We start from the raw sequence: 18,642 nt of genomic DNA, 5'->3' as shown, positions 1-18,642 counted from the left end.
ATTTTTTACAAGTTATTTACGCGTCATTTTGCCTAGCATACTAACCGACTGGACCTAATTCTTAACATCAATCAATCGTTAAAGTTGTAATTAAACATCAGGAAAGTGCTGGTAGAAAGACAGCAACCTTGTTGTGAGCGATAGGTTCGCTGATGCGTTGACGTAATTGCAAATCAGATGTTTGATCGCTTGGTTTTAAAGTCATTTTGTTGAGTAAACCGTCCCGTGAGTAAGTTTTCCTTGTCAAGCCAGTTTCCGTCATAACTTCGGTTTGTTTGTCCGTAAAATCTGGCTACAACACGTTTTCAACGGACTTGCCTTAACTTATTTAAATGCGCCAGTTTTAGAACAAGGAAACTTTTTTTAAGAAAAACTAGCAAATTTTCAGGGGCACCCAACGGTACACTTCGCTGGATATCTGTTAGGACTGAAAGCTTCAATCGCTTCAGAAATTCGGATTTAAAGAACTGTAAAAAAAAAATCTAAACTTTTCTTCAACAAAATATCAGCTCAAAATTTCGTAACACTTGAACTGACTCATTCCTTTCGTTTCGAAGGGGCAAATATGTCCTTAAAAATGCGAGAATAGGCCAGCTAGTATTTTCTGAGTAAAGCCAACAACAATTAGTGGGGAATGGAAGAGTTAGGGTTATATATTAAGGAAAGACTGATATAACATACTTTTCTTCCTTATGGATTTGGTAAGTCCTTTAGTAAACAAAGGCTTTCGAAGATTGAACTGTTTCGCTTTCATTTTTTTGAGTGGAAAACATTTATCGTAAATTGTAGTATACTTTCCGACAAAGAGTTCATAAGCATAGGAAGGATCATTTAAACCAGGCATTTCAGTCCAGTTTATCTTACCTAACTCATCTTTAAATAAACACGCATTTATTCTTATCACTAGTAGTATTATTATGCAAAATAAGTAAAAATTATACAAAAGATATTAAATTAAATTACACAAAATAAATGAATGAATGAATACGATTCCGTTCGCTCACACTTTCTGCAACTTCAATTTTCAGCTAATTGAAGCATCTATACAGATCAAACTGCATTTGCTGACTCAACTATGTCTTCGTAAGGGGATAACTGAAATGATTGGGGGGCACAGGAAACAACAATTTCTAACAGCGTTTAAATTTTCTGGCGTTGGATGCTTCTGAATTTTGTCGTACTGACGAGAGTAGAATGAACTACTTGTGACTAGAGTGTAGAAAAACTTGCTCGCGTGTAAATTGGAATTTTTCGAATTTTTTTAAAACAAAATGCTTCTCTTCTCCAATATCGCTTACCTAGATCGACTGTTGATACTGATATCCTCTGCTTTAGCCGCTAAGGTGAAGGAGGAGCTTCCAGGAGCTTCGCTAGTTAAGCGGTTGATCGTCACAGCAAACTGAGTTTAACAAATGCGTGTCCTTCGCGGTAATAAATCAGCCTTTAAATTTGACAGGAATTAAAAATGTTGAATGACAGTTATCCAAAGTAGTTTTACTCGGTATCTTATAAGCGGCTGTTTACACTGGACGGATGAGATCCTAGCACTTGCATGCAAAGATCATAGAGGTCGTATCAATCTAGCGCCACTGATGTTTTCTCTATTCAGTTTACAAGCAAAAGGTTGTACTTGGCAATAACACTAACGGTAGGATCTTCCTAACTGAGAGTAGGAAGATCCTAGTACTATGTAAACTACCTTCGCTCGGAAGCCTGTCCTAGTACTAGGGCCAAAAAGCATGGTGGCGGCTGGGCGTTCACTCCGTTCAGCTGCTAAAAGCGGACAATTTCGTCTGGTATCCTTCTCTACTTGGTAACCTTTCCGTCCGAAATTTCTGCATGTAAACCAAACGAAAAGTTATTTCGCCGTTTAGGATCTTCCTCCTTCCATGTAATTAGGGCCTAAAAATTATTTCCCTTGAGTACCATAATGCAGCATTACAAAACTGTCGGAAATATCAAAAGTGCCACGGAAAAGCAAGTTTTATTACAGGACGCAAACAAATCTTTGACGGGTTCAAACTAGTATGCGGCACGTCTTATAGTGAAAGAGAGCAAGCACGACCATGTCACCCCGATAATAAGAGATCTCCATTATTTGGCTCCCAGTTGATCAAAAATTAGTTTGTAAAATTTTGATGTTTACTTATAAAGCTCTTCATAACCTGGCACCTGTTTATTGACAAGACCTACTTTCCATTTGCACACCTGCACACAACTTTAGATCTTCTTCTTCAAACTAATAGTTACTCTTTTTTTCTAATTTGAAGAGTTGTGGAGACTCAGCGTTCTCTGTGCTCCTAAATCATGGAACTCTTAACCCATTGAGAAAAGGAACTGTACTACAGTTGATATTTTTAAAAATAATCCGAAATTTTTTTCTTTTAAAGAACATTTAGTTATTATCTAGTTAATTTTTACATGTTTAAACAATTTTCTGTACATATTTTAAGCACCCTTGTTTTTGTATTGATTTTTTCTCACTTTGTAAAGCGCCTTACAATTTTGGGTTTTGGCGCTATATAAATTGTCATGTGTAAAACCATGCGAGGAAAATTAATTTTAAAGCAACTATATCCAGCAAAAGAGAACTAAAAGCTAAGTTTCTTTCCTTGACCCAAGGTAAGCTAGACTGAGATAAGCGAGTAATTGAGTACTAAAGGCAGGAGTCGTGCGACCCGGCAGGCTTTTGAAGGAGCTCTGACACCGGAGCGTGCGTTAGAACATGTTATTATTAATTTTACAAAACGGTAATATATCAAAACTCATGGAGCGAAAAGTTTTATTACAGGGCGTTAAACCAAGCGTAGAACAGTAATTTTGAAGCTACTATATCCATGAAAAGAGAACTGAAAGCAAAGTTTCTTTCCTTGACCTGACTGAGAGAGTAATTGAGGAAGACTGACAGGAGCTCAGACACTGGAACGTCTGAAATTTAATATACCGCCGGGAAAACTACTTTGGATAACTGTGATTCAACATTTTTAATTCAACATTAATTACTGTCATGTTTAAAGGCTGATTTATTAACGCGCAGGACACGCATTTACTAATCTCAGCTCTCTGTCAGAGTAAAGTACTTGACCACAACGAAGCTCCTGGAAGCTCCTCCTACACCTTGGCGGCTAAAGCAGAGGATATCAACAGTCGATTTAGGTAAGCGATGATGGAAAGGAGTATTTCAGTGGTTCAGAAAAAATCGAACTTTAAATTCGAAATTAGACTTTTTGAAGAGTTCCTTTTTTACGTATGAAGGTTGCACAAGAACAAGATTTCCTACATTTGACAAATAGTTAATTCTACTCTCGTACGTACGACAAAAAATCAGAAAATTAAATGTTGTTGTAAAATGCTGTTTTCAGTGTTCCCAGAGCATTTTTGTCTCTCTCCAAAGACGTATTTTTAAGCTGTAGCTGAATATTTAAGTTGCAGGAAGTTTTTATGGAATCTTAATCCCCAAGTTTACGAACTGTTGTTGGCTTTACGAAAATACTAGCTGACCTATTCTCGCGTTTTTAACGATATATTTGTCCCTTCGAAACAAAAGAAAGGAGTCAGTTCCAGTGTTGCGATTTGCGGGAGAAAACTTTAGATTTTCTTTACAAGTCTTTAAATCCGAATTTCTGAAGCGATTGAGGCTTTCAGTCCTAACAGATATCAAGCGAAGTGTACCGTTGGGTGCCCCTGAAAATTTGCTAGTTTTTCTTAAAAAAGTTTCCTTGTTCTAAAACTGGCGTATTAATAAATTAAGGCAAGTCCATTGAAAATGTGTTGCAGCCGGCTTTTACGGACAAACAAACCGAAGTTATGATGGAAACTGGCCTGACAATGAAAACTTTAATTCACGGATGGAACCAGCCGATTAACGCCATCGCTCACAGCAAGGTTGCTGTCTTTCCAACAGCACTTCCTTGATGTTTAATTACAAATTTAGCGATAGATTGGTGTCAAGAATTAGGTCCAATAAGAAGACGGTTAGTATGCTAGGCATTTTACTTGGTATATAACTTGTAAAAAATTCGCTTGTCTCAGCGTATATTTCATTTCAACTTTTACGGTTGAATTATTATATTCGTCAGCTAGTATTAATGATCTAGTTCGGCTGACGGGCCTGAATTTATGCCAATACACATTGATATGTTTTGTCAATTTCTGTCGACGTTCGAGTGCCAAGATCGATGGACCGGTCACAAATTGGCCTCACTGTTTCTGTTTCCAGAGTAATTTTTGCAAGTGAAACGTGTCTTTTTCTGTTATGTCTGTCATATTTAAATTTAACAGAAGTCTTGTTGGGATATGCACACCGCATTTACAAACAAGTTCAATATTTAGCAGAAAAACTAACGCGGAGAGATTTCGACGTTTCGATGACATCCTGTCATCATTATCAAGAAAATGAAGAAAATTTACATAAGTAAGTAGACAAAACTAAACTGAAAACAATAGTCTATTGTTCTAAGCCAGTGAATCATCTGTGCGATGCAGAATACATAGGCCTCACAACTCGACACCTTTTTCAGAGAATTGAAGAACACTGTCGCAGTTCTTCATCCATTTGCAGACATCTTCAACAAGATCATGATACCAGCCCTAGATCTCTTGACTTAGCCAAGAATTTCGCAGTTCTGAGGAAATGCCAAGGAAAGATGGACTGTCTGGTATACGAGATGCTCCTGATTAAGAAGTACAGACCAAGTCTTAACATCCAATCAGACTCAATACGTGCCAAATTATTCACTTGACTTTGGTTTTCCTTTGTGTGAGGTCACTTGATGATTCACTGGCTTAGAACAATAGACTATTGTTTTCAGTTTAGTTTTGTCTACTTACTTATGTAAATTTTCTTCATTTTCTTGATAATGATGACAGGATGTCATCGAAACGTCGAAATCTCTCCGCGTTAGTTTTTCTGCTAAATTTAATAACAAAAGTCAATCTTATAAGTTCAATATTTCTCATGTATTAGCCTTTGCATACATCAACTTAAATCATGAACGGGGTCACCACTCAAGTGAAAGTACAGGGCGGAAAAATTTAACTGCGGTGCTGACGAAACGTGGTTATCTTGAAACCAAAAGAAATCACAAGAACTAGGCTTTTTTCCAGCCCGTGATTTTACAGTTTTTATTATATGTGCTGTTAGTCATTGTTGTGAAGTATAGCAACGTGTCTTTTGTCTTCCAGCTTTAGCCACTCGCTCATAAACGAAAATTTACCCGTATACTGTTGTGGGGTTTCGAGTTTGTCCGAAAACTGGCTCGTGTTTCAGTGAGTGACACAGGCATACTCGGAAAAAAGAGCTCGGATTTTCTTTTTCCGAGTATGCCTGTGTCACTCACTAAAAAAATGCATCTATCGTAAATTAAAGGCTCAGACTAACTCTAGCTGCCGATAATTTAATGATAAAAAAAAATGCATCTATCGTAAATTAAAGGCTCAGACTAACTCTAGCTGCCGATAATTTAATGATAACTGCATGGGCGCTTTGAACATTTGAATTAGCCATTTTTATTTTCGCAGACGGTGAGCAGCTCAAAATCTCACATTGGTAAAACTCCCAAGTGTAGAAAGCCGACATCACACTGATTTCAAATGGAAGCGTTGAAGGCCTTTGTTACGGGTTGCTCTAAGCACACGTTAGTTCTTCAAGTTAAAACCGTTGAATTTATAGTTGAATAATGACGAAAACAAATGGTGAGAATGTTTTAAGTTGGTAGTCAATAAAGTACAATCATGTTGTGATTGACGTCAAATGAACCACTGAATTTTTACTCACTAGGCCTTTGATTTCACAAGTTTTTCTACACTTTAGTCACAAGTAGTTCATTCTACTCTCGTCAGTAGGACAAAATTCAAAGGCACCCATCGCCAGAAAATTTAAACGTTGTTAGAAAATGTTGTTTCCTGTGTTCCCCGATCATTTCAGTTTTCCCCTTACGAAGACATAGTTGTGTAAGCCAATGCACTAGTTGTATTGTAGTTTGTATTGCATCTTTTACGTATGAACAAGCAGACTTGTTATGACAGAAACTTGTCAAAAAGAGTTGCTCGCGGCTGGAACTAGCATTAACAGCATCGCCCATGGCACGGTTACCGGCTCAGTCTTTCTAACAGCACTTCCCTGATATTTACTTACAAATTTAACGACAGATTGATGTCAAGAATTCAGGGCTAGTAAGGGGAGTAAGTCTGTCGGCATTTTACAGTATAAAACTTGCCAAAAAATAGTTTCAGTGGGCATTTCATTTCAACTTTACGGTTGAACTATTTTGTCTGCTAGCTAGCATCAACGACGGCTGGTTTGCTGACGGGCGCATTTATACCAATGCGCATCGATACTTTTTGCCAAATTCTGTCAGTAATCGCGTGGCAAGCTAGATGTATCTGTCACAAATTAGCCTCACTGTTTTTATTTCCAGTCGAGAACAATTTTGCAAGCAAAAATGTATCTTTACCTGAAATGTCTGCTATATTTAAATTTAAAGAAAATCTTGCCGTAGGATGACGCATTTACAAGCAATTTCAATATTCATATATTGGACTTTGCACATCTAAATCTTCAAGGGTCACTACTCGTGCGAAAGTACAGGGGAAAAAATTAACTGCGGTGATGACAAAACGAGCCGGAACTCGGCTTATTTCCCATGAAAATGGAATTTTTAGTATACGTGCAAGCAGTCAGTTGTACAGGAAACTGTCTTTTTTGTTCTTTGGCCATTCAGTCTGCTCAAAAATGAGCCTCGCTTGCTGATGTACAAATGGTCACTAATAGTTATCCGAGAATCTTGGGTTTCTTAGCTACAGGGAGGTATTTGTCAGTCATTGCATACTCGGTAAAAGAAAATTCGAGTGTTCCTGACAGGAGATGAACCTAAGACCTTCCGATAACTTGTTCTGGTGCTCTACCAATGAGCTACAGGAGACTCGTGGGAGCTAGGCCATTAAACTAATCCATGAATCAAGTTTAATGGCCATGTTTATCCCAACCGGACATCAGAAGGTCATGAGGTTCGGCGCCTGTTGGGAGAACCCGGATTTTCTTTTTGTGACGATTATGTTTGTCGATCACTGACGAAAAATGCATCTATCTTGAATTAAAATTGTTTAAAATCCAGACTGAGTCTAATAATGTCCTGATGGCTGGGCAAGAAGTAGCATTTTGGACATTTCAATTGACAATCTTTATTTTCGCAGACGGTGAGAGGCTCATAATTACACACAGTCGTAAAATTCCTAAGTGAATCGGCAAAGTCGAAATCAAACTGATTTCACATGGAAGCATTAAAGGCGTTTGTGGTGGTTGCTCCAAACACAAGTAAGTTCTTAAACAAAAAATGAGAATCTTTGATATTAACAGTTGATAGCCAAGTATGATGATGTGATTGACTGATCAAATGAACCACTGAATTTTTATTCACTAAGCCTTTGATTTTGGCCGTGGAAACAATTACGTTTCCGCGTTTATTTTAATTTACGTATATTTCCGAGATGTTCTTCTTCCTTCATATTTCACACTTCATTCAGTCGTATTTTTATTAATATAAAAAATAATCTGTATTTCTGATTTTACAGTTTTGACTGCTCTTGTTGTTGCATGTTTGGTTCAACTTCCACTCCAGATAGCTATGATAGCTACTGGTAAGTTTATAAGTTTATAAGACGCACACGGTAGGGGAGGGGATGATGTAGCCATGGGGGATGGGGTGGGTACTATGCTCCAGAGATCGAGGTTTCCCTGTTTTGCTTTGGTTAGAACTGTATTAAAACTATAATTAATGCTCCTAAAAAAACACACGAAAAGTTATCAGGAAGTCATCAAGTAAAGATCAAACCAGTTCTTAAGACGATTTCTCCCAGAGACAATTTTTAGCAAGAAAAATTAGTTTTTGTGTGATTATAGTTTGAAATAGGAGCATGGTAAGTACAGAACTACTTTGGCTTACACTTACGGAACTGATATATTCTTTTTGGATTGAAATAATATTTTACCTACTATCAAAACTGATTGAACAAGAAGTTATACGGCAAAGTTCTCCTCTGTCACAATCCCCTGTCTAATAAGCCCTTTAAGTTTAAGTGTGTGCACGGCGGCCATGTTGGAGGACCGAAACAATACAATGATTTTCCTTTGGGAAATATATTCTATTTTTATGCAAATATCTTCTATTGGTTTAGACCTCTAACATGGCCGCCGTGCACACACTCTATACTGTTCACGTCATTCGTGAGTTATTACATTTTGCGTTATTACTTCATGCGTCAGAAAAGTTCTTACATTTTGCGTTGAATACTTTATTACATTTTGCGTCCATGTTATTACATTTTACGTTAGTATTACATTTGGCGGCGATTCTTATTACATTTTGCGGTGATTATTACATTTTGCGGCGTAACACGGTATTTGTATGCTCCGTATGGAACTGGAGCGAGCTTGCACACGAGGCTTAAGCGCGGAAATTTTTCAAATGCAAATATATTTTTAATATATACCTCCACAAGAGCCTCCACTGCAAGCTTGACCCAGTTTAATACCGAGAATACGAATACGGTCATGTGGCATCGCACTTGCAAAAAGGTGAAACATGGTGAACAAGTTTCGAGTTTCAAGTCTTGAGTCGCGTTGGAATCCACCTGACTCCTCATCTGATTTCAATCTTTGATTTGAGACTCAAGTTTCAACAATAAATTCTCATATTATAAATTGCCATTATAAATTCTCTCTACATAAGTGTGGGAATGTTTAGCAGCGAACTTTAGAAAAACCTGCGATAAATGTACACATTACGTGAGAAGTGTTAAGTTGACAGTAGCTCCACTCAGTTATAATAATTTTTTCATTACTGCTTTGTACCAATCAGGAACTGAACATACGAGGGTTTTACCCACAAAACTTTGATTATCTCTTAAAAGGTCTCAAATACAAGGATGAATGTCCTGTGGAAAACATGATTCCCATTTACTTGATCGTGGGTGGAGCGGCAGGAATCTTTGCCAACTTCTGCTCTTGTGGTATCAGATATAATGACGGGGACAAAAAAGGAAGAAGTGTGAACCCTTTGCAGGCTGTTGTACAAGTCATTCTCCTTGCCTGGTTCACTTTTGGATATATGTGGATTTACGAAATCAAGGAGCCAAACTACACTGACCCCAGCAGCACCGACTTCTGTAACAAGACCCTGTATCTCTTTGCAGCCTGGGTCACTACTACTTATTACATCATATTTGGTATTATGTTGGTTGTAATCTGCTTGGTGGGGGTTTGCATGAGTTCACAAGCCCAGGAGTAACGTAAGGAAAGAAGGAAACGAACGAATGACCCAATGTATAGACGAAAAAAACCAACAAACAAATAAATGGACAAAAGAACGGAACGGACAACATGAACAAACGAACTGAACGGACCAACAGACTAAAACGTGCAAGAAACTGACAAACCAAACGAATCATTGAATAAGAGAAATATTTCAAACGCACGGACTACGGATTTTGTGTCAATATTAATGCAGTTAATTAAGTTTGTGACTACTCTTGCGTCAGTTTTGTCAAGGGCATTTTTGTGCATTTTATAAACCCTCTTTTTTAATTAGTAAATACGTAACTAATACTACTGAATCAGGTGTAGCTCTGCTGTATGAATAAACAAGCACTTTTAGTGAAACATCATCAATAGAATCATCATTGTCATCTAAAACACGATAACAAAGATCCTCTGAAAGCTCAGAAATTAATGAGAAAAGTCTGTTGTGTAGCCCATTTCTCTGTGAAAGAGTATACAGCCTAAAGCACTAGATATAAATTGGCCTAGAAAAAGTATAAGCTCAGAATTGAGCGTACGGGAAGAATTGCTTAAATAACTTTGATTTCGGGGGGAGGGGTTGGGTGGTCAAACGTTAATTTGCATGGTACTGCACCGATTAAAAGTTGGAGCCATTCCTGAGCTATTACAGTCGAATAAAGTTAATTTAATGGCGCTTTCCCAAAATATTGTTTTGGGATGTTAGCTTTCATTTGAATGATCACACTAAAGGAATTGATCCGTAGACTCAAAAGTTAGAACCAGCCAATGGGCTCCTGGCAAGCCCCAGTACCACGTAATGGCTAGCATTACAGAAAAGTCCAAGGTTGTTTACATTTATTTGAACGGGTTAGACTGTTGGACGTTTAATCATCCACAGAATCAAAAGTTTGGATCACCTTTACTCTACACGGAAACACTGAGCATCGAAGTAAAGAAACTGGCTTAGCAGCTTCTACTTGAGTAATTACCTGTTTCTTCCAATTGAAAATTAAATGATCTGAAAGTTTGTACTACTGACATGATCAAAATGCAAAGCTTGTCAAGAAAATGTTGATGACATCTGTCAAGTTATTCATCGCGCAGATTCATCCACGTTTTACACCACTCAAAGAATCTGTTTGCCTCCAGAGACGTTAGCGAACTGTCCAAACTGTCGTGGAAAAGTAACGATTATTCTGATTCATATCAGGCTTAGACAAGAGCAGTTTGGCTATAATTCTATTTGTTATTACAGTCTAGTATTTGTTTATGTCTAACAAGAAGAAACATTTTGAGAGCACACGTTGTTACGGAAATTTTCTGGTTTCCGTTGGAGTATTTACTTTCAGTAATTGCCTCCCATTAAGAATCCAAAGGTAACGTTTTCGGTAACTGATATACGCAGCCAACGACAGACGGCCATTTCCTGATCCGATTACACATCAAAGAGTTTCATGAATTGAAGTTTAAAACAAGTTGCCGAACGTATGTCTTTATCTAGTGAAAAACGTGTAAATTAAACCTGAACAACTGACTACTTCAAAATTCTGCTCGGAAGCTTGATAACTCTTTCTCTGTTGGAGACCGATTTGGGAGTTATTTTCAAAAAATGTGGTCTTTCCATGAATGAAATCCTCAGCAGTACCCAGTTCAGATGTGACGTTTGTTTTGCTGTATCTCCAAATCTAAAATTGGATTTTTGTTTTAAAACAGTTTCATCCAAAAACTCTGAAGTTAGAAGAAACATAACGACATAAAACTTAGACACAACGGAAGATGCCCAATTAAAAAAAAAAAAAAAAAGGAATGTGCCCAATTTTTTTGAAGCTTACTGACCCAGCTCTGACAGGTGCTGTCGCAACAAAATACTGTAAGTATTAGTAAAATTGGATCGCGCCGTAAAGTAAGCGGACAAAAGTACTTTCCATTCATGCATTTTCTAGACTGCGTCCGGCAGAAGGTTTGGAAAACAGTTTTTAAGTTTCGTTTTGGAAAACAAAGAGAAGCGAGCAACTACGTGCTGCTCCGGGCAGAGGGCGGCCGTAGCCCACTTGACACCGAGGAAGCGAGGTTTTACACTTTAGGATTAAAAGGCTTCAAAACGACAAAATTAGCGCTTTATCCTCATCGAGTAAAACACATTCCATTTAATATTCATCCCTGACGGAAATGTCAAAGTTCTCTAATGGCGTGTTCACACTGAGGTAAAGAAAAGTTGACAAAGTCGTCTTGCTTGGCAAATACAAGTCGAGTTGCCGTGTGAACTTTTAAATTAGCGGAACTTAATTGCTAATTCTTTAGTAGACTGGTTTTGCAATGCTCACTCCACTAACTTATTAGCACACACAGGTTCTGAAATCTGAATCTTCAATTATTTAGTACTTTGGACTGAATTATCGAGAAACAATATTTGCAGAAGCCATAATAACATAACGTTAACTTTGAAAACACACCTCAAGTTATTGTTAAATTGTTAGCTATGGGTTCGGACACATAGGCGGAAGAAAGCTTAAATGGACTCCGTCGCGCTGTAATCGTGTAATGATTTGACACTATTTTTAGTCGTCGGTCTGCAAAGCATTCGCTGTGTTATCATAGAGAACGACTCCTTGAGTGGGGTCAATAGATCAATTTACTACGTAGGCTGAATGCACCAATTCGCCAAGCAACTGAAGAAAGGCGTGTTACGATTTCATAAAGTAACAAGGCACCTTTGAGGTGGAATATACCAGGATAAAAAGTTCAAACTCGTGCAACAACAAAGAAAAATGCAGCAAAGTCCACGATATGAAAACACGTCCGTTCATGGAAATCCCTTGTGGAAAAACGAGAGCACGGAGAGTCAAACATCCGGTAGGGAAACTGACTCTCCGAAACTAACGACAAAAACAAAAGCTGGGGACGGAGGAAACCACGGACGAGAGAAAATCATTGAGATTCGTCATCTCGACATTAATTACGACGGTGGCGTTTACGACGTAATAGGAAGTGACAGAAAGAGTGCGCCACAGCACGCAAAGCAAGGTTCGTGGGGGGAACACTCCGATGCAGCAGTGTACGACTCCTTGAATATCATGACACACGCAACTCAACAGCAGATGGACTTATTTCGTCGCATGATGTATTTAATGACGTTGCTTCTTGTAATAGTCTTCCTGACAGCTGCAGCAAGCCTGGCTTTGACGGTCATGATGATGATGTCTAGAAAAACCTCCACTTTGAATGAACCCACCCCGTCTCCAGGTAGGCTACCGAGGAGGGAGGGTCCTCCCTTATAAACTCAACAGGCCCCAAGGGGTATCCTGAAAGGGTGTACTTTTGAGTTCTTCGTCAAAGGTAGGGTATGCTTTGTTTACTAAGGAGACATAAAACACCAAAAGCTCCTGAGCAAAAGAATTTCCTTTGATTTTCAAAAATGGAGGGCTAACGTCTATAATAGCGCAATTTTGGTCTGGCATTCACACCACCTCCTAAAACGATGAGAAGCATAGTGTTAATTACACGTGGGGTGCGATGAGAGTTCATTAGGTTTTCCATGGAATCCTTCAAGACCAGTCCGTTGAAAGTAACATTCCAGCCGGCGTAGCAGGAGTTTGAAATAAACGGCGTCCGTAAGTTACTGTGTAACATTTTCCACGGGAAAAGCGTTACTTTTTATTGCTGTGTTTATTCTTGATACCTGATCTCGTATACCACTGTTTTCTGCTATGTTCTCGGTTGGAGTTCTCCGCTGAACGTTGCAAAAATCTACCTGTCCACCTTTCCTCCCCAACACAACTTCTGAACGTTGGCATTGCTGCCACCCCATCTAAGTCTTCCTAGAGTGCTTATGGATCCAAATGCGAAAACGGAAGCTTTCAGAAAATAAGCTCCAATTCGATCCGGAGAGTGCCCCATACTGTAAAAGCGCATTTGATCATCTCTTCACGAAATTATGAGCTATAAAAATCAGTAACAAATTTATTTTTTTCTAATTTATCTTTCAGAAGCAACAATAACATCGACCCAATGCCGCCTAAGTTGAGTTTTATATATTATCGTCTCGCGTTCTATGACAAGCAAAACAACGAAATGTCACAGTATTAAATTTGAGACGCTGAAAAGGGAAATGTATCTCTCTTTCAAGAAGGATATAGAAACACTATATCATGCGGCTCGTCTTTTTAGCCATCTGAGAGGGCAACAAGCTCTCAACCCCGCCCCCCTGTTTTATCCCAAGGACAGGCCGATTCAGGTGCAGACCTTCATGACAGTAAAACTAGCTAAATGACACTAGTTTTAAAAGGCAAGCGACCGACAAAAGCTACCTGTAAAGTTGGAATTTTATCGCCATAAGAATATACCTAGAGTCATGCGATTTGGTTGCAATTTATACGCGAGTGTATGAAATCCTGAAGGGTGATTAATTTTGGCTTCTTAGCTTTTGAGGTTTATTAATCCCTCGTCGTAATCGTGCAGAATAAGACATAAATGTAGTGCTACTCTGGAGTAGTCAAGGCACGTACAGCTAATCTCTTCTAGATATCAATGAATCACAATTTCTGCCTCTGTGGTTTCTGATCACTAGACTTGCACCTTTCAAAAGCTTTATTTTCACTGGACTCTGATAACCTTCAGCTGCATTGTTTTTTTGTTTTGTTTTGTTTTTTCTTTCATTTTAGGGATTGGAACATTGTTCTGTTTTTCGTACTTTTGTTCTCTCAACCAACCCATTATAGGACGTACCAAACGGCGCAGTTTACCCCTTTCTGATGGTCATTATGCAGATCGGCACGGAAGAGAATTTGAGTCGAATTAAAAAAAAATGTAACAAATTAATGTCTGCAATAAATGACAACAGGTCAGAGGATTAGTCGTGGAGATCTCTTAAGGAAAATATCAGTGACATTTTATGCCCAGGTTTACGTCAAAACAACTGAAAAAGTAATCGAGAAGGTTCCCTGGTCACGCGACAAAGAAACTTGACGCTCGAGACGTTCAAGAGTGCACGAGTGAAGCACGCGTCAATGGTGGTCCTCTGCATTCAAACGTTTAGTCATTACAAGTCAGATGCACGCTCCTCCCTCTCCTAGACTCTATTTCTGCCGCTCCCTCGGGACCGACTTTTTTCCCTGAGAAGAGTCTTTTCGCAGTTGGGGCGGGGGGATGGGGGGGAGGGGAGGAAGGGTTGGGAGTGAGCGCGGGCTCGTTTTCCCGAACAGCGGCTGGTAATCAAGCCCACCCCACTCCCTTCGGCACCCACAAGTGAAGGTAACCTGCCAGATCAGATTTTTAATTTTTAAATATAAGGCCGTGTTAAAATGGCGACTGATGTTTAATTCAAATACTGCTGAGTAAATACTGGGATAAAATTCCCGTAATTTGCTGATATAACAATAAGAACGAGAAAGAAACTTTATTCAGTTGACATTAATTAATTTTACTAGCCCACAGGTAGCTTTTGCTATTCGCGGTGGGTTTATTTTAATCCTTATGTTTCAGAGAGACCGACAAAAAAAAAAGACAGTCACAGGTGTTCATTAATGCTACGTTAGGGAAAAGAGAAAGCAAAAGTGAACGAAAGTGAGATAATAGAATAACAAAGCAATACTTGGTCATTCTGTTACTTAAGGGGGTTACAGTTTCTAAAGAAACTTTGATGCTGCGTCGGTGGCGAGTAAAACCGAATGCTTGGTTGGCTAACGCTCGAAACGTCAGCATTCGAATCTCTTTACGGTGGCCAAATTACCTTCAGTTATCAACTCTGTTGATAAAACAAACATTCATTCTGGTAACATAGCTATCATCATTTTTCAACATGTTCAAAAATTCATAAATTCACGAATTTTAATTTTGAAATTAACTTTCCGTTCTTTGAGCTTTAGGTGAAATACAGTTCCACAGTTCTTGAAAAGGAAAGTCATTTGAACCTCTAGCCTTAAAAAATGCAAACTTATAAATATTGCCACGGCTTGTTGTCATTGAATTGTAATTATGCGCATTAGCGAGGTGTAAAGTTCGTAAAACTGGCCAAGATATGGCTGCGTCCCAAGCGCTTGGAAAAAGGCTAGCTACGACAATCAAAACAAAAAAATTAAATAAACTATTTCTAATATCTCCACATCAGATTTCCTGTTTTTTTTTTTTTTTGTTTTTTTTTACAGAAAACTCGAAACATTTTTTTCCCAAAATACGTACGCCTTTTATTTTTGCTTTAATGAATATTTTCTTAAAAGGATCTCTTCTGCAATTATAGGTCTTGAGTCGAACAGATGCAAGGAAAACGTGTATATCCAGGAGATGAAAGGAGAGATTTCAGAGCTGAAAGAATCGTTGAACTTCACTCGTTATGAACTTGACGAACTTAGAAATGAACTAAGGAAACAGAAGAAGTCTGTAGCAAACCTAACATCACAGGTAAACGAAAAGTGATTTTGTTCCCGTTAATCGATCAATTTAAAGCGCGTCACGCCAGTGGGGTGGTCAGAGGCACATGATGCTCCTGGTATGGCTGTATAAACAGCCGAAATCCTGCGCGGGTTGCGTGGCTCGCTTGGGTTTCGCTTGGGCATGAGTTTTGAACCATGCGAGTTGCTTTTAAATGGTCCCCCCTCTTCCAAGGTTTAACCCGTACCTACCCAATTACTCTACCCGAACCCAGTAGGCGTATACATTGAAGAGCACCGCCAGGTATAGCAAGAAACAAGTCACAATAGGCATGCCCAATGTAATAGTCTAAGTATCAGACTATACATACCAGTCATACCCTCATGAGTGGAGTCACTTCGAATGATTTATGTGGTGTACCCCGTGTGAAGACCTTGTCAGCGAATTTATATAGAGCACGTTATGAGTAACTTGCTTAAGGCTAGGTGACACATTTGCTTACAACGTGGCCGGGCCTAAGCTAATTTTGCTTTGGAGGAACACTAGAATTCCAAAATTGCTAAATATCTGTGTGATTCACTTTAAATGATTATGATTTTCTCTGTTACAATGTGCCGTTTCTTGGGAGATCAACTGTCGGGCTAATCTAATATTTCCTATGAGTCATCTAAGAATGGGAGCCTTTAAAATCGAAGAACAAATCACACCAAACACCATCTTAGGAAAGTCTTCATCATAACGTTATTCATAGTAGTATGAACTGACGTTTGTTGCCGTGTTAGGTGTTTTGCCATGAAGGGTACAGACTTCACAACCCCTTGTTTGTGTTATCAAGCCAACCAAGCCAGCAACATTTTGGGCTGGTTATTTAAACAGAGTCTAACTTAGGCCCCGGCTTAAGACAATAAGTGGGCCTCCAAATCTGTTTAAAAGTGGTTTATTTTAATTAGATGAATAGTTTTCTAGTCTGGGATGCAAGCCTTCTTGTTACCGTTGGTAGTAGATAATGTTTAGATATGATTGTTGGTAATACTGAAAATGGCTTAGAACGTGGTTTTGTTAAACACCGTCTAAACTGTCTTTTAATAACTGACCTTTGGTGTTTCACAGAGATTCAATTGTAGCCGCTGTATGGGATTACGAGGTCCTCCAGGGCATCGGGGATCTAAAGGGCCACAGGGAGCTACTGGCATACAGGGCCTTCAAGGGCTCCCGGGGCCAGCGGGACCTAGAGGCTTCAATGGCTCTGATGGCCAACCGGGACTCCCTGGGCCTCAAGGACCTATGGGCCCTCCCGGATATAATGCGTCCCAAGTTAATTCTTTGCCAGGCCCACCAGGGCCTCCGGGGAAGCCTGGAGCCGGGAATATGACCCTTTGTCAGTACAAGAACAAAAAGGAAACTACACAAACTGCAGGAGCCTCAGCAGATTCTGTGGTTTTGCTTCGGGAAGATGAACACAAAGTAAGTGGCTTTTAGTTCTGTTTAGTCTGTTAAGCAAAAGAAACCATTTGCCAGTAAAGATCTCGCGACGCGGGCTAGGTGGCACAGTGGTGACAGCGCTCGCCTTGCAGCAATGTGGCCTGGGTTCGATTCTCGGACTCGGCGTCATATGTGGGTTGAGTTTGTCGTTGGTTCTCGTCTTCGCCCGGACACGTTTTTCTCCGGGTTTTCCGGTTTTCCCCTCCCCTCAAAAACCAACACTTCTAAATTCCAGTTCGATCTGGAAAGTGTCCCCTGCACACAGGTGATTTTCTATTATTATTATTATTATTATTATTATTATTATTATTATTATTATTATTATTATTATTATGATTATTATTATTATTATGATTATTATTATGATTATTATTATTATTATTATTGAATTCTCGCATCTGATTGGCTGTTTAACCGTTCACTATTCACTTAGCAGCATTCACCAATGCCTAAATCTGATTGGTTCATTCACTGGCGTCACTAGAAGAAATATGTATCACTGCTTTTCGTTTGCAACCATTTTGGTGTCAATCTTAACATTTATACGATTTTCCGCCCTTTCCAGTGGTTTTACTGCAAGTTAACGTTCGATCTCGCTGTATTGCTTTCAGTTTTGTATTCTATTTACGATGATCAATTTTTTAGTCGCAAATGATGTATTATGCTCTTTTCAGGGATGGAAAATTGTTGCCGCCACGTGTTCAACAGAGAGAGCCGCAGAATACGTTTTTAGGGACGCAGCTGTTGAGCCAAGTACAAACGTCCTCGTGTACAGTTGTCAATGCAGAGGAGCGTCAAGACATTTTACCGGAGTTAATAAAATGGTGTGTGTAATACACTACTGGATTTGTCCCCTTACAAGTTAAACAAGCACGGTTCGAACGATAACTTCCTTGTAGGTGAATCAGTAAAACGACAAGTATTGAATAGTAAATTAAGTTTTAAAACTTAATTTAATATCCAATATTTGTTGTTTTACTGAGTTTCCTAAAAATTTCCCGTCTCCTTTTTTTTTAAATGTTGTTCTCAAACTTTCGCCTAGAACCACAAAAAATTTACAAAAATAATATCGTTGCACAAATTTAGTAAGGTAGGCATATATATTGGTTCCAAAACACTGATCTAAAAGAGCCTAAAAGCTTCGACCAGAATGCCCCTTTAGATCTTACTTTATCACATATAGTGACTCCCCTGAGAAAGTTTATAACCGCAAACTCTTTTCCTTCATATCTGTATGATTTTTCTTGACTTTGTTATCTTAACCTCGAATAACGTAACACCAATGTACATAAAACCCGACTGTCTGTAGCTAGGTCATGCATTTCTAAGGAAAAAGAAAAACAGCATAAAAAAACCCAGGCACAATTTTAGTAGCGCTCTTAGGTCCCGATGACATGACGAATTTCAGCCCGGTTGGGGGAGGGGGGGGAGGTGGGGTGAGATTTCGTTGCGATTAAATGACGATTTTCGACCCAAGTTCTGTTGTCCAGTTGACCAATTTTCCATTTTAAAGGTCT

At 38.9% G+C, this 18,642-nt stretch overlaps 2 protein-coding genes across 3 annotated transcripts in view; both read left to right on the top strand.

The window, feature by feature from the left end:
- The first annotated feature begins 7,208 nt into the window (after positions 1-7,208).
- On the top strand, positions 7,209-9,404 carry LOC146487384 (transmembrane protein 272-like). The gene is made up of 3 exons (XM_085088886.1): positions 7,209-7,315; positions 7,573-7,638; positions 8,911-9,404. Exons 1-3 carry the CDS (start codon positions 7,273-7,275, stop codon positions 9,285-9,287), a joined length of 486 nt encoding a protein of 161 aa, XP_084945012.1. The 5' UTR covers positions 7,209-7,272; the 3' UTR covers positions 9,288-9,404.
- Positions 9,405-11,897: 2,493 nt separating this feature from the next.
- The window catches only part of LOC146487383 (uncharacterized), an 8,578-nt gene continuing 1,833 nt past the window's right edge, over positions 11,898-18,642 (top strand). Inside the window, exons 1-5 of one of the 2 annotated variants that reach the window (XM_085088442.1) lie at positions 11,898-12,520; positions 15,513-15,673; positions 16,754-16,779; positions 16,852-17,107; positions 17,800-18,642. The exon at positions 17,800-18,642 is cut by the window's right edge and continues 1,833 nt beyond it. In XM_085088442.1, coding sequence (XP_084944568.1) covers positions 12,046-12,520; positions 15,513-15,673; positions 16,754-16,779; positions 16,852-17,107; positions 17,800-17,991 — 1,110 coding nt within the window. In that variant the 5' untranslated portion in view covers positions 11,898-12,045 and the 3' untranslated portion in view covers positions 17,992-18,642. Of the gene's footprint in view, positions 12,521-15,512; positions 15,674-16,753; positions 17,108-17,799 lie in introns of both variants that reach the window. The other variant, XM_085088435.1, reaches the window with a different exon arrangement.

Source organism: Pavona decussata, unplaced genomic scaffold, assembly GCF_977016875.1.
Source record: "Pavona decussata unplaced genomic scaffold, jaPavDecu1.1 SCAFFOLD_16, whole genome shotgun sequence".
In the NCBI taxonomy this organism is placed as follows: Eukaryota; Metazoa; Cnidaria; class Anthozoa; order Scleractinia; family Agariciidae; genus Pavona; species Pavona decussata.
The sequence above is the reverse complement of the archived record's forward strand: the minus strand, read 5'-3'. Positions and strand labels throughout refer to the sequence as shown.